The sequence below is a fragment of the Bos indicus genome, chromosome 8 (genome assembly GCF_029378745.1).
Source record: "Bos indicus isolate NIAB-ARS_2022 breed Sahiwal x Tharparkar chromosome 8, NIAB-ARS_B.indTharparkar_mat_pri_1.0, whole genome shotgun sequence".
Classification (NCBI taxonomy): Eukaryota; Metazoa; Chordata; class Mammalia; order Artiodactyla; family Bovidae; genus Bos; species Bos indicus.
Window position 1 is genome coordinate 8,495,543 of NC_091767.1, and position 14,063 is coordinate 8,509,605.

Consider the following 14,063-nt stretch of genomic DNA (forward strand, 5'->3'; position numbering starts at 1 on the left):
CTGCAGGTCTCTGCTCAGGAACTCGGCATGTCACCTCCTTCAGGAAGTCTTCCTTGACTTGCATTCCCCTTGATCTGCTTTCAGTCACACCCTGTTTATAATACATCTGTATCTGTATCTCCATCTCAGATCATGTCTTATGCTGCATCTTAATTATCGCCTACTTGCCACAGTAGAATTGGAGAAGGACATGGCAACCTACTCCAGTGTTCTTGCCTGGAGAATCCCAGGGACAGAGGAGCCTGGTGGGCTGCCATCTATAGTGTCACATGCATGCATCGGAGGAGGAAATGGCAACCCACTCCAGTGTTCTTGCTTGGAGAATCCCAGGGACAGAGGAGCCTGGTGGGCTGCCATCTCCGGGGTCGCACAGAGTCAGACACGACTGAAGCGACTTAGCAGCAGCAGCAGCAGCGCCACAGCAGAATGGGACGTCTTTGAAGATGAGTGCCGTGTCTCAGTGATCTTTGTATTTCCAGGGCCCAGCATAGACGCTGGCACATAACAAAACTCAAAAAATCTTTGTTGGGTACACAGATGAGTGAATGAAGGAGTGACTGAATGAATGAATATCCTGGCCAGGATACTTTGAAGGTGAAAGAATCAAAAGTTCATTGTCTCTTTGAAAAAGAAAATTGATTGGCTTCTCCCTTCCCTGTGGCTGAGGAGGAGGTGGCAGTTCTCAGTGACTCACCGTGCAGGGGAAGCAGAGCCTGTTTGTTTCTGCCGAAGAGGCTGGAGAGTAAGAAGTTACCCCTAGAATTTTCTAGAGGGATGTCAGAGGGAAGGGGCCGTCGGCACTGGGGGGTGCTTACCGCAACGTTGCCGTGAGACTCTTGAGCCCGAGTCTCCTGGGAGCCGGCATGACCTCTGCCTTCACGGTCTCTCCCATCCCTGCAGAGCTGCTGTTGAGAGGTGTTGAGGAGGGCTCTGTATTCAGAAGTAGACTGGGAGGAGCAGTCCTTGGAGGTGGTGGGGACACTGGAAGACATGGGGACACTAAAGGACAGAGTGACAGACTGCAGTGATCCTGGGGGCATAGCAATGCTGGGGATATGGTGATTATGGGGGACATGGTGATGCTGGGGCGCATGGCCACACTAGGGACATGGTGGCACAGGGGGACACGATGACACTGGGAACACAATGATGCCGGGGGACATGGTGGTGACTGCAGGAGACACGGTGACCTTCTTCCCCCTCTCAGCCCTTCAGTGGGGCCGAGAAGGATGTTCACGGTCACAAGTGGAACCGCCAGTCAAGCAGGAAGCAAAGTAGCCCTCTGGAAGGCGTGCCTGAGGGCCAGTGCCTGGCAGCTACAGGGATGTGCTGGGTCGGGGGTGGGGGGTGCTGAGAAAGCAGCTTAGAGGGCTTAGCTGGGAGGGAGGAGGCTGAAGAAGCTAATTATAAAGTTTGTGCAGAGATGAGAGACGATTACAAGTGCTCTTGTGCACCAAGATTTTGAAAATGAGAGCAGAGCTCTTTCCCCAAAAATGAATTGGGGGTACATGGTGAGTCAAGGTAAAAAGGAGATGTGGCCTCTGGCTGGACCGTGAGTGAGGAGAGATGGCTGCGGCAGGGGAGACTGTGGTCACCTGCCACGTGCATGGCAACACAGGTCCTGCTAGGTCTGAACCCATGTAATCAGGGGAGACCCCTCACTGGATTCTGACTGTGTGCATGGCGGTGATTGGCAGGCCTGGGCTCTGTGGGGCAGCTTGTGAAGCCTAGGTGTCATCAATCACTAGTATTTTTTGGGTCCCTGCTGTCTCTAGCAGGGGGCTGGGTGCCCTGAGGGTTACAGATTCTGTGCCCCATGCCTTTTAGCTATTGATGCTTGCTTTGTATTCGTAAATCCATTGAATTGTGTTGTACAGATGAATATGGCTGCATTTTACCAAAACCAGACTAGTCATCAACCTCTTGGGTTGCACAGGCAGTGAGAGGGAGGTGGGGGGTTGGGATTTTAATTCATATCTTCTGATGCCAAACCTTTGCTCTTCCTTCTACTCATCAAAGGGCTTTCAGGGTGGCTCAGTGGTAAAGAATCCACTTGCAGTGCAGGAGATGCAAGAGACATGGGTTCGATCCTTGGATCAGGAAAATCCCCTGGAGAAGGTAACCCACTCCAGTATTCTTGCCCAGGAAATACCATGGACAGAGGCACTTGGCGGGCTACAGTCCATGGGGTCGTAAAGAGTTGGACGTGACCGAGCAGTAGTAGCCGCTCATCAGAATGAACGAACGTGCCTCTCCAAGACGGGGTGGGGGAGATTTTGGGTGGAAAGGGAGCACCTCTGGGCCAACGTCAGGAGGAAACGCGCAGACCCTCAGGTTGCTCTCTGACTTTCCTTTCTCCAATCCCTTCCAGCTGCCTGGTCCTCCCCACCATGAACAGCACTCCGAGGGACGCCCCGGCCCCCGGCCACCGCGAGTGCCTCCTGCCTTCTGCGGCCCGGACCCCCTCTGTCACCCAGGTCACGCCGGCCAAGAAGATAACCTTCCTCAAGCGAGGGGATCCCCGGTTTGCTGGGGTCCGCGTGGCTGTTCACCAGCGCGCCTTCAGGAGCTTTGGGGCCCTGATGGACGAGCTCTCTCAGCGGGTACCGCTCTCCTTTGGGGTGCGCTCGGTCACCACACCCCGGGGCCTGCACGGCCTCAGCACCCTGGAGCAGCTGCAGGATGGTGGCTGCTATCTCTGCTCCGATAAGAAGCCCCCCAGGACTCCCGGTGGGCTGGGCCAGCCCCAGGGGAGAAGCCCTTCCGCTCAGCAGTTGAGGGAATTTGAGGCACCGGGAACAGCCTCTACCTGCAAAGGTCTCAAAGCCTCGAGGAGGATCACACTGGTTAAGAACGGGGACCCTCGGCTCCAGCAGACAGTGGTGCTCAGCCACAGAAACACCAGGAACCTGACGGCCTTTCTCAGCAAAGCGTCGGACCTACTGCGCTTTCCCGTGAAGCATGTGTACACGACCGGTGGGAAAAGGGTAGGCTGTCCAGGATACCGTTTCCTTAAAAAGATGTCCGGATCTCAGCTCGAAACACTTAGATGGAACTGGACAGTTATTCCTTTAAAAGAGGCACTGACACAATTGATGTGTGTGTGTGTGTGTGTGTGTGTGTGTGTGTGTGTATTAGTTGCTCAGTCGTGTCTGACTCTTTGCGACCTCATGGACTGTAGCCCGCCAGGCTCCTCTGTCCAAGGGGCAAGAATAATGGAGTGGGTTGCTATTTCCTCCTCCAGGGTATCTGCCCAATCCAGGTATCAAACTCAGGTCTCCTGTATTGCAGGCAGATTCTTTACCATCTGAGCCACCAGAGAAGCCATCAGACACAACTGCTACTGTGTATTAAATAGATAACTAATGAGGACCTACTGGCAACCCACTCCAGCACCCTTGCCTGGAAAATCCCATGGATGGAGAAGCCTGGTAGGCTATAGTCCATGGGGTCGCAAAGGGTCAGACACGACTGAGCGACTTCACTCACTCACTCACTGTACAGTACAGAGAACTCTACGCAGTGCTCTGTGGTGACCCGAATGGGAAGGAAATCAGGAAAGAGAGGATGGATGTATATATATGGGATTCCCAGGTGGCTCAGCCGTAAAGCATCTGCCTGCAAAGCAGGAAACATGGGTTCGATCCCGCCCTCTACCTGTGCTTTGCTGGGCAGAAGGGGGTCCTGCAGACCGGGCCCCTTGACTCCACACTCTCCTTCCCCAGGTGGACTCTCTGAAGGCTCTGCTGCGAAGCCCCTCTGTGCTGGTGTGCGCCGGTCTCGAGCCCTTCAGACCGCTGGTGACGGAAGATATCAGAAGAAAAGGAAGTGAACCTTCATCTGGGCAGACTTCAAGGAACAAAAGTGGTGAGTTGGGTCTGGAGGATGCCCAGTTTATTTGCACTGGATGGTGGTTCAGGAGGGTCGGGCAGATATCCTTTGTAAATCATTTAGGAAACCTGCCTTTGGCCCCACACCTGGCATCTCAGTTCTCTAGAGGTCTCTCTTGCCCCTTCCTCCTTCTCATCACATTAACTGAGCTGGACAGTTGACTGGGATAGGAGAGAGGGGAGTCTGGTATTTAAAGAGAGCAGAATTAAGAGACCTTGAGCTCTAAGATTCTAGGCTCTAAAATAAGCTTTTGTTAAGGACCACAGTGGGTGTACCATTATGGGCACAGTGAATCATGGGTATGTGGCATTTGCATCTTTCAAGAGTCATGACTCTCTTAGGCAACAGTGGGGATCAAACAGACCAAAGAAACAAATCACAACCACGGGTCACCCATCCATCCATCAATCTATGCAGCCAGCCATATACCCATCCAAAAAGTCTATGTGCCAGAGGTAGCCTTGGTTATTAAAAAAAAAAATTAAAGCACAATCAACAAGTACAGAGAAACATTTCAGCAAAATTATTGGAATTACTATGGGCAAATTTTGGTGAATAATCAATATAACACCCTTTGTGAAAAGCTATTAAGAGAATGACAACAATGGTTTCCGTGATTGTCCATGCCAAGTTCTGGACAGAGACATGTCAATCCCAGCCACTCCCCTGGGGGAACCCTCAGTCTCACTTGATGCTTATGGAGAAGCGGAGCTTGGCAAACCTTCTCCTACCCAGCTGGACTCAAGCAAATCTGCTCTTTTGCTGGCCGTAGGCTCAGCCTCCACCAGCCACTCCCTCTTTGCCAAGTGTTAACTCAGGAGATAAAATGAGAAAGTACTAGGGGTTTCCTTTTTTCTCAGGGTCACGTCTTTCTGTCCCCAGTGACCCCCTCTTTTTCCCTTTTTCATGCTGAGGGACAAGTTTAGCTGTCATCTGTGTAGGCCCTTCCTTGCCATCATTTATCAACCCCAAAACTTGATGAGTGTTAAGATGATAAATGATAAATCACCAGTTGGAGAAGGCAAAGGCACCCCACTCCAGTACTCTTGCCTGGAAAATCCCATGGATGGAGGAGCCTGGTAGGCTGCAGTCCATGGGGTCACTGAGACGGACACGACTGAGCAACTTCACTTTCACTTTTCACTTTCATGCCTTGGAGAAGGAAATGGCAGCCCACTCCAGTGTTCTTGCCTGGAGAATCCCAGGGACGGGGGAGCCTGGTGGGCTGCTGTCTATGGGGTCGCACAGAGTCGGACACGACTGAAGCAACTTAGCAGCAGAAGTAATTGCAAACCATCTTACAGTTATACAATCAGGGGTGTATGCAGCAACTTACTGATTTTATTTCCTGCACTGGGGGTGGGTGTGAAGAGGGCTAGAAGCTAACTCAGGGCACTGATGCTGTACAGCCCACCCTACTGTCTATGAAGAACCTACTCTGTGCCAGCAACTCTGAGGAAGTCTTATATGCACTGCCTTGCATCCTCAAAATAAACCTGCCAGATAGATCTATTACTTTTACAGTTCAGGAAAGAGGCTCTGCCAAAGCTTACACAGCTAGGAAGTGGCAGGGTTGAGATTGAACTCGGACTTCAAGTTCATCTCTCTGGGCTGTACTGGTTCACCACCCGGGAACTCTGCAAAGATTCATTCTAGAATGGTTTCTGTCCTAACTGCTGGTTTGGGAGGTGGCAGGAGTATACAGTATTATTGCCTGGAAAATCCCATGGACACAGGAGCCTGGTGGGCTACAGTTCATGTGGTCATAAAGAGTCAGACACGACTGAGATGGTAGCGTACAGAGAGGGGTGTACAGGCTGTGGAAGGCTCATGACCTTGACTCTTCTGCCCTGAAGCCCCCACCAGCAGCTTATTGTCTTTCCCTCTTTTCTCTTGCTCGTCATTGTGCGCCAGGGAGCTGGGGGCCCAAGGCCAAACAGAGCGTGATCCACGCACGGTCCAGGTTGGAGAACAGGCCACGGCAGTTCTCCTTGATGTCGGAGAGGTCGGGGCACAGCGACCCCTCGGTGTTCCCGCATCGTGCCTGCATGTGCCCTGCCCCGGACAGGCACCCTCTGAACACTCCTGCCCAGCTCGGCCCCTTGGTGACAGGTGAAGACATCGAGAAGAATGTGAGCGTGAATGAGGATGGCAGCCTATCTGTAGAGATGAAAGTCCGCTTCCACCTGCTGGGGGAGGACCCGCTTCTGTGTTCCAGGAGGCTCGGGAGGGCCAGCACCCTCACCGCGACCAGTGGGGAGGGCCCCGATGCTGGGGAGGTGGATCTGCTTGGCTGTGTGTGGAAGGGCCACTCTGGGGACCCCTCAGAGCCTGGGGCAAGGGGACTGGGGCCCTGCGAGGTGGGAGGGGTGGGAGCCTTTGACCAAGGCCAGCGGCAGCAGGGGTCTAGATACGAGATCTGGATGAACCCCCTGTACATCTCCCAGGGAGAGTGGTCAGCCTCTCGGTGGAGGTCTGGGCTGACCCAGAACTGCCACTCCAGGGCCCCCCGGAGCCAAAGGGTAGCCAGCAGGAAAAGAGGGAGCAAGGACAGGGCCAGCCCTGCCTCCAGCGACACACCCCCTGGAGGCTCTGAGCTAAACTCCTCCTGCTGCTCTGGGTCCCTGGTGGATGCTGTGGCCAGCTGTGGCCCACATCTGGCCTCGGGGGCTGGTGAAGGCAAAGGCGAGGGAGCAGCGCTGGGCTGCAGGGACCATGATGGCTGCCTGAAACCCAGGACCCGCGGCCTGACAGATGCTCTTCCTGACTCCTCCGCAAGCGCCAGGTCTCATGAGAAGTGCAGCAAAAGGGACAAGCTGTCCCAGGGCCGCCCCAGCGAGACTCCCCAGGGGGCCACCCAGCAGGGAGTTCCGGGTTCCCCCACTGTGAGCCCCTTGTCTATAGCGAACAAGGACCCACAGGCAGAGGAGTTTGGACAGGGAGCAGGGCACCCCCAGGCCAGAAACAGGTCTGGGGTGAGGCCACCCTCGACTCGGGGCCCAGCTGCTTCTGGGGATGATGCGGGAGGCTACACCCCACCTTCTGCCTGTGCCTCAGCCCTGGGCAGAAGCAGAAAGCAGGAGAGCAGAGCCAGCACCCTGTATTCAGCCAGCAGTTCTGTTCCCAGCCAAGGGGCCCAGAGGGCCTGCCCCAGGCAGCACCACAGCCCTAAGGACATTCACTGCCCAGTCCACTCGTCTGTGTCCCGGCCAATGCCAGGGCTGTCCAGCAGAGACAGGGCCCACCCACACGGCCCCCCACCCAGCCTTTCTGAAAGCCCACAGGGCACCTGGAACCAGGCTTCTTGGGACCCAAGGCCACCCTTCTCAGGCTCTCTTTATTCCCAGGACACACGCAGGCTAAGCAGCATCCCCATTACCCCTGGGAGCAATTCTGACTGTGTTTCCAATTTCTATCTCCCCGATTCTCCCTCTCCTGAGACTGAAGGGGGCCCTGAGTTCAGGCCGTGCTCACCGGCTCTCACACCTTCAAACACATCCGGCCCTTTCAGTGCCCCAGCTGATGGCCTGGGTGAAAAGACTAGGGGTGACAGATTCCAGCCTTCCTGGCCCTTGGTCCTGCCAGCTGGGTGGCCTGAGGGAGGGAGGCTGGGAGCACAATGGGGCAGCTGCTGTTCACACCTGGGAACATCCCTGGCTCGCGGAGCCTCCTGTGGGACGATACAGACGATACCAGCCCCACAGCTGCAGGGCAGCCAGAGGCCCTCCTCCAAGGCCTGCTGGGTGTGCAGCAGGTACTGTCCCACGCCCCCCAGGACACGGCCCTTGGGCAAGAGGCATCCTTCAGGCAGCCGCAGCGAGGGTGACCGCAGCGCTGATGGGAAGCCTAGTGGGGAGCAGGTGGGGGAAGAAAAGTTGGATGCGTGGCATCCGCGGCCCCCTGGCTCTCAGGGAGCAGCCTTGGGGAGAGCAGTCAGAGCTGTGAGAAGGGGCAGGCCTCGCAGCGGTCCCCAGCTCAGGAGAATGGTCCAAGGGAAGCTCTCAGGCAGAGGAGGAGGCCTGGAGGAGCCAGAGGAAGGTGGCAGTGAGCTGCTGGGAGCTCTGCCCCGAGCCTCCCCAGAAGCTGTGGTCCGTGCGTGGCTGAGCAACATCCCGGAAGAGCCCATCAAACACGAGCTGGAGGACAAGGGCGAGGATGTGGCCGGGCATGGCCTGGAAGGCCCCCAAGAGGACCCTGTGGACAAACATTCCCCAGACAGTCTGGAAAGATCAGTTTGGGCCAGACAACTGCCCCTGGAACAGGCGGCCACTGAGGAAGCAGAACCAGATAAAGCCTTTCCAGTGGCTAGCAGTGCCAGTCCCAAGTCAGGAGAGGGTATGCCTTGCCGTGGAGTGTCAGAAACCCCTACGGAGGCTGGAACAGGCTGTGGACGGTGGGAGGGGCGCGTGCTGCCCAGCAGGGTCTCCACCTCCTTACAGATCATGAAGGCACTGATGGGGTCCCGGCCGGGCCGGCCCAGCAGTCTGCCTGAAGTGTCCCACTCAGCGGGCAGGAGGCTCAGCCGCTCGGCCCAGGCCCTCATCACCTGTCTTGCCAGGCTCCACTTCTTTGATGATGATGATCTTGGGTCTCCCGCTAGCAAAGTGAGGTTCACAGACTCCCCTCGGTACCAGGAGCTCCTAAGTACCTTCCAGGCCCTGTGGCCAGGGAGTGGCCTCAGGAACACTGAGCTGGAATTGGACCTCCGGGAGCTCGGCTGGCGCCAGGCCCTGCCGGCCCTCGGGCCCCACATTGCAACCGAGGACTTCAGGCCCACGTCCTCCTCTGGGGTGGATGTCGGCAGTGGTTCTGGTGGCTCGGGGGAGGGCAGCGGACCCTGCACCGTGGACTGCAGCTTGGTGTCTGAGAAGATGGAGCTGCCCTTAAGCATCTCCTGCCAGGGGCCTGATTCCAGAACCTTGGGGAACCCAGAAGTTCCGGGAAACCAACAGCTGAGTAGTTATGAGGCTGAGGGTGCTGCCAGTGACAACGGGGCAGAAAAAAACGGCAGGGAGCAGACGCTTGGGGGTGACCCAGACCAAGGAGATAAAAACACAATGCAGGAAGAGGGGGTACAATTGGAGGAAATAAAAGAAGAAAAAGAAAGAGCAGAACTGCAAGTAGAGGGTGTCAGAGGGTTTCCGGAAGAGGAAGGAGTCATGGAACTAGGATTGTCAGGGGCAGGCTCTCAGGATGGGGCTGGTGTCTGGGAAAATAAGAGCCTGAATGAAGAGGAGCCAGGAGACCCCACTGCCGTTGCCACGCAGAGCTCTTCAGAGAGGAGAGGGAGCCCGCCAGAGCCCCCCAGGAGCCTCAGCGAGAGGTACCTGGATGCCAGTGGGAGTCAAAGTGGCCCCAAAGCTGAGCCCCCTTTGGAGAAGTTGCTCGGAGCAGCTGAGACTGGCTGTGGGCAAACCCTGGACAAGATCACCCAGGGGGCTGGTGAGAGGGGCACTTGCAAGGGCCGCAGGGGGTCTCTGATCTTGGACCCCGTGTGGGTGTCCAAGTTGTTGAAGAAGATGGAGAAGGCCTTCATGGACCACCTCGCCACTGCCACGGCCGAGCTCTGCACCCGCTGGGGCCTGCAGGGCGACCACCTGCTGGACCAGATGGTGGCCGAGCTGCAGCGGGATGTGGGCCAGCGGCTCCAGGACAGTGTGGAGAAGGAGCTTCTCAAGGTCCAGAGCTGGGCAGGGGGCGCGGGCACGGGGCTGCCCAGGGAAGCCCTCCACTGGGAGGCGTCCCTGCAGACCGAGCAGCGCAGGCGGCGCCTCCAGGCCCTGCGCAACCTCTCGCCCTTCTCCGAGCAGATGCGAGGCCGGGGGCCCCCCTCCTTCTCCCTGGAGGACCTGCCGATCTTCAGAGGAGCCCTGGGGACCCAACTTGCGGTAGAGGCCAAGGGGGAGGAGTTCTGTCCCTGCGAGGCCTGCGTGAGGAAGAAAATGGCTCCCGCATCCCCAGTGGATGCTGCGGGGTCAGCCAGCGCACCCATCAGAAAGGCCTTCGACCTGCAACACATTCTGCAGAAGAAGAAAGGAGGGTGTGCTGATGGAGAGACAGTGGAGGTGGCCCCCGCTGTGGAGAGGGAGGTGGAGCCCCTTCACAGGGACCCCTCGAGGACAAGCACTGTCCAGGGAGCTGATGGAGACCCTGAGCTCGGATCAGGCCAGGGCCCCAGAGCGGAGGAGGGGGACCAGACCCTTGGCAGGGATGAAGACCCCTGGGGGACAGAGGAGGAGGCGGGTGCTCAGGAGGAAGAGAGGAAAACAGAGCCCTGTGTAGGCAGCGACCCCTGGGAGGGGCTGGGGAGGGGGGAGCAGGGCATGGGTGGTGAGGAAGGAGACCTGGAGGCAGACTGTGGGGCTGAGGACACTGGGGAGGCTCATGGCCTGGGAGGAGGTGGTCCGGGTCCATGCGGACAAGATGCTGGTGCTGAAACAACAGAGGCCCTGGAGGCTGCAAGGGAGGAGCGGTCAGAGACAGGAGGAGGACATGGAGGTGACGAAGAAGGGGGCCTTCAGGTTGGCCTGGGATGTGGCCAGTCCCGTGAGGCTTCTGGAGACAGGAGCCCGACCCCAGGGGCAGATCCCCTTCAACAGCGGTCAGGCCCCAGGTCAGGCCTCTCTTCCTTCAGCACGTCCTCTCTGGGGAGCTGCTCTCTGCTCTCTCAGAAAGGCTCCGAAGATGAGCCATGGGACAGATGCATGAGGAGCACTGAAGACCAGGCCATGGACATCCCTGATCCAGAGAGAAAAGTCACAGGCATGTACCCAGAAAGCTCCGCTTCTGAGCAAGAAGGAGCCCCATCAGGCACCAGAACTCCAGAGCAAGGGACAGAGAAAGGTCTGAGTCCAGAGCAGAGCAAAGAGGAGGGCCCGGCTCCAGAGCAGGAGACAGAGGAGGGCCCGGCTCCAGAGCAGGAGACAGAGGAGGGTCCTGCTCCAGAGCAGGAGACAGAGGAGGGCCCGGCTCCAGAGCAGGAGGGAGAGGAGGGCCCGGCTCCAGAGCAGGAGGGAGAGGAGGGCCCGGCTCCAGAGCAGGAGGGAGAGGAGGGCCCGGCTCCAGAGCAGGAGGGAGAGGAGGGCCCGGCTCCAGAGCAGGAGACAGAGGAGGGCCCGGCTCCAGAGCAGGAGGGAGAGGAGGGCCCGGCTCCAGAGCAGGAGGGAGAGGAGGGCCCGGCTCCAGAGCAGGAGGGAGAGGAGGGCCCGGCTCCAGAGCAGGAGGGAGAGGAGGGCCCGGCTCCAGAGCAGGAGGGAGAGGAGGGCCCGGCTCCAGAGCAGGAGGGAGAGGAGGGCCCGGCTCCAGAGCAGGAGGGAGAGGAGGGCCCGGCTCCAGAGCAGGAGGGAGAGGAGGGCCCGGCTCCAGAGCAGGAGGGAGAGGAGGGCCCGGCTCCAGAGCAGGAGACAGAGGAGGGTCCGGCTCCAGAGCAGGAGACAGAGGAGGGTCCGGCTCCAGAGCAGGAGGGAGAGGAGGGCCCGGCTCCAGAGCAGGAGGGAGAGGAGGGCCCGGCTCCAGAGCAGGAGACAGAGGAGGGTCCGGCTCCAGAGCAGGAGGGAGAGGAGGGCCCGGCTCCAGAGCAGGAGGGAGAGGAGGGCCCGGCTCCAGAGCAGGAGGGAGAGGAGGGCCCGGCTCCAGAGCAGGAGGGAGAGGAGGGCCCGGCTCCAGAGCAGGAGGGAGAGGAGGGCCCGGCTCCAGAGCAGGAGACAGAGGAGGGCCCGGCTCCAGAGCAGGAGGGAGAGGAGGGCCTGGCTTCAGAGCAGGAGGGAGAGGAGGGTCTGGCTCCAGAGCATGAGGGAGAGGAAGGCTCAGCTCCAGAGCAGGAGACAGAGGAAGGCTCTAACTTAGAAGCCAAAAAAGTAGTGAAATGTCTCGCTTCCACAGAAACACAGTTTAGAAACCTCCCCATGGACCGGACAGATGGCTTTGACCAAGATGACTTAGATTTCTAGAGAACTACCTGGGAGACAGTCCTGAGTCAGAAGTTCAATCCACTGAAGATGCGCAAAGGACACAGGCAAAAATCAAGGACTTGCCAAGGACATGACCACCCCTCACTGCCCTGGGTTCTAAATTCTGAGGCCCCATTGGCCCATCCACCCACCAAGTGAGGGAGGGTCTCAGATCTGCCTGGCTATCAGAAGTCAGCTCCCCTCCATATGCCTGCTGAACCCAAGAGGATGGAACTGGCTGGCTGTAGTCCAGGAGAGATTTTGTTTGTGTGTTTTTTACCAGCTAGAGTTTCCCTCCTTCTTCTGCCTATTGATCTCCAGTTATTTCTCTCCTTGGCCTCTCCTAGGCAATGACCTCGCTCAACTTTGAAGTGCTTTTTTTCTAGTCTTGACTATATTTGGTGACTCTGGAGATATGGATGCTTGGGAGAAGAAGATAAATTCAGTGTCATTGGACAAAATTTGTTCTTGGCTCCAAAGGCTGTATCTTTCCTTAATTCATATATATATATATATATATATTTATATATATATATGCTTTTGTAATGAAAAATATTGGAAAATGCAAAAAAGCAGAAAGAAGGGAAAGTAGTCACGCATAATCCCATCCCTTAGGGATAACTGATATTAGCAATTTGATGCATTTCTTTCCCATCATTTTTCTAATTGATAGTTGTGCTCATCCTTATTACTTCCTTTTTTTTTAAACTTAACATAAGAAATTCCCCTTTTAATCTCAAAATCTTCATAAACCTATTTTTAATACCTGGATAATGTCTTTAATGCCCAAATAACATGAGACTATAAAATGCTTTTTCACCATTTCCGTTTGTTGACTATTTAGATGATTTCCATTATTTTTTCCAATATATATGGGATTTTCCATATATATAATTAATTGTATGTATGTGTGTGTGTGTGTGTGTGTGTGTGTGTATACACAAATTTTTTTTTGCCCCGAATGGCAGATGATTTCCTTAGGATAGTTTCCCAGGCACGGAATTACTAGGTCTAAAGATACCAACTTTTGAAAAGTTCTTCATATCTTCCGCCAAATTGTTTTTCTAAACATCTAAGTTGTACTAAATTACATCACCTGGCCCACTACATTCTCATCTGTGTTTGTTAGAGTCATTAAAAATGAGAAATCCTTTGCTAATTTTATGGGCAAAAACAGTACCTCATTTTGAGTTGGAATTATTTTAGCTATATTTTATTGCTAATGAGATTAAAGAGTTTTCTAGTCTTTATAAAAAATCTGTTTACACATAGATTATATGTGTATGTCTTTCGCCCATTTTCAGCTAGGATTCTAGTTTTTTTAGATAAATAGATTTACATGTGTCCTTTATAATTTCAAAAATCTCTATTTGTCATTTTTGAGGTTGAAAAAAAAAATGCCCTTTCTCAGCACATTTCTCCAGCAAGCCTTGAACTGGGGCTGTCCTTGCTGGTTCAGAATCTCCTTCACAGGTTCTCACCAGCATTCCCGTCCACACGGGACCATTTTGTGTATTCAAAATGATTAAAATGAAGGTCTGTGCTACAAGAACAGGTACCATTTACTGGTTGTTTAAATATAAATGTAAAAAATAAAATAGATATGTTAATAATAGAAAATAAAGCAAATGTTGAGTGTAGGCTGTGTCCTCACATCACAGTCATCTGTTCTCCTCTATATCTGAGTGCTGGAGATGTTCTTAATTTGACAGGTTTATAAAAGTTCTTTCGGAGGTGAGTTTTTAAAGTTTTTACATGGAAAGTATATACGAAAAAGAATATGTATAAATGTACGTATCACTGAATCACTTTGCTGTATACCAGAAACTAATACAACATTGTAAATCAACTATACTTCAATTTTTAAAAATAAATATTTAGAAGTATATATATGTATGTAAGTGTATATGCACACACACACTTATGTATATATGAACTGGTTAGGCTTCCCTGGTGGCTCGGATGCCTGCAATGCAGGAAACCTGGGTTCTGTCCCTGGGTTGGGAAGATCCCCTGGAGAAGGGAATGGCAACCCACTCCAGTATTCTTTCCTGGAGAATTCCATGGACAGAGGAGCCTCGTGGGCTATAATCCATGGTGTCGCAAAGAGTCGGACACGACTAAGCGACTTGAACTCACTCATCTTGGTCAGAAACTCCTAGTGAAACACATTGCCTTGTAAGCTTGGATTAGATACAATGGTATTTAGGATTGTCCAGACCT

General features: G+C 54.7%; 1 protein-coding gene across 1 annotated transcript in view; it reads left to right on the forward strand.

Moving 5' to 3' along the window:
- The first annotated feature begins 2,379 nt into the window (after positions 1–2,379).
- Positions 2,380–14,063, forward strand: part of RP1L1 (RP1 like 1) — a 58,256-nt gene continuing 46,572 nt past the window's right edge. Inside the window, exons 1-3 of the mRNA XM_070794333.1 lie at positions 2,380–2,987; positions 3,726–3,867; positions 5,806–10,824. Coding sequence (XP_070650434.1) covers positions 2,391–2,987; positions 3,726–3,867; positions 5,806–10,824 — 5,758 coding nt within the window. The 5' untranslated portion in view covers positions 2,380–2,390. The remainder of the gene's footprint in view (positions 2,988–3,725; positions 3,868–5,805; positions 10,825–14,063) is intronic.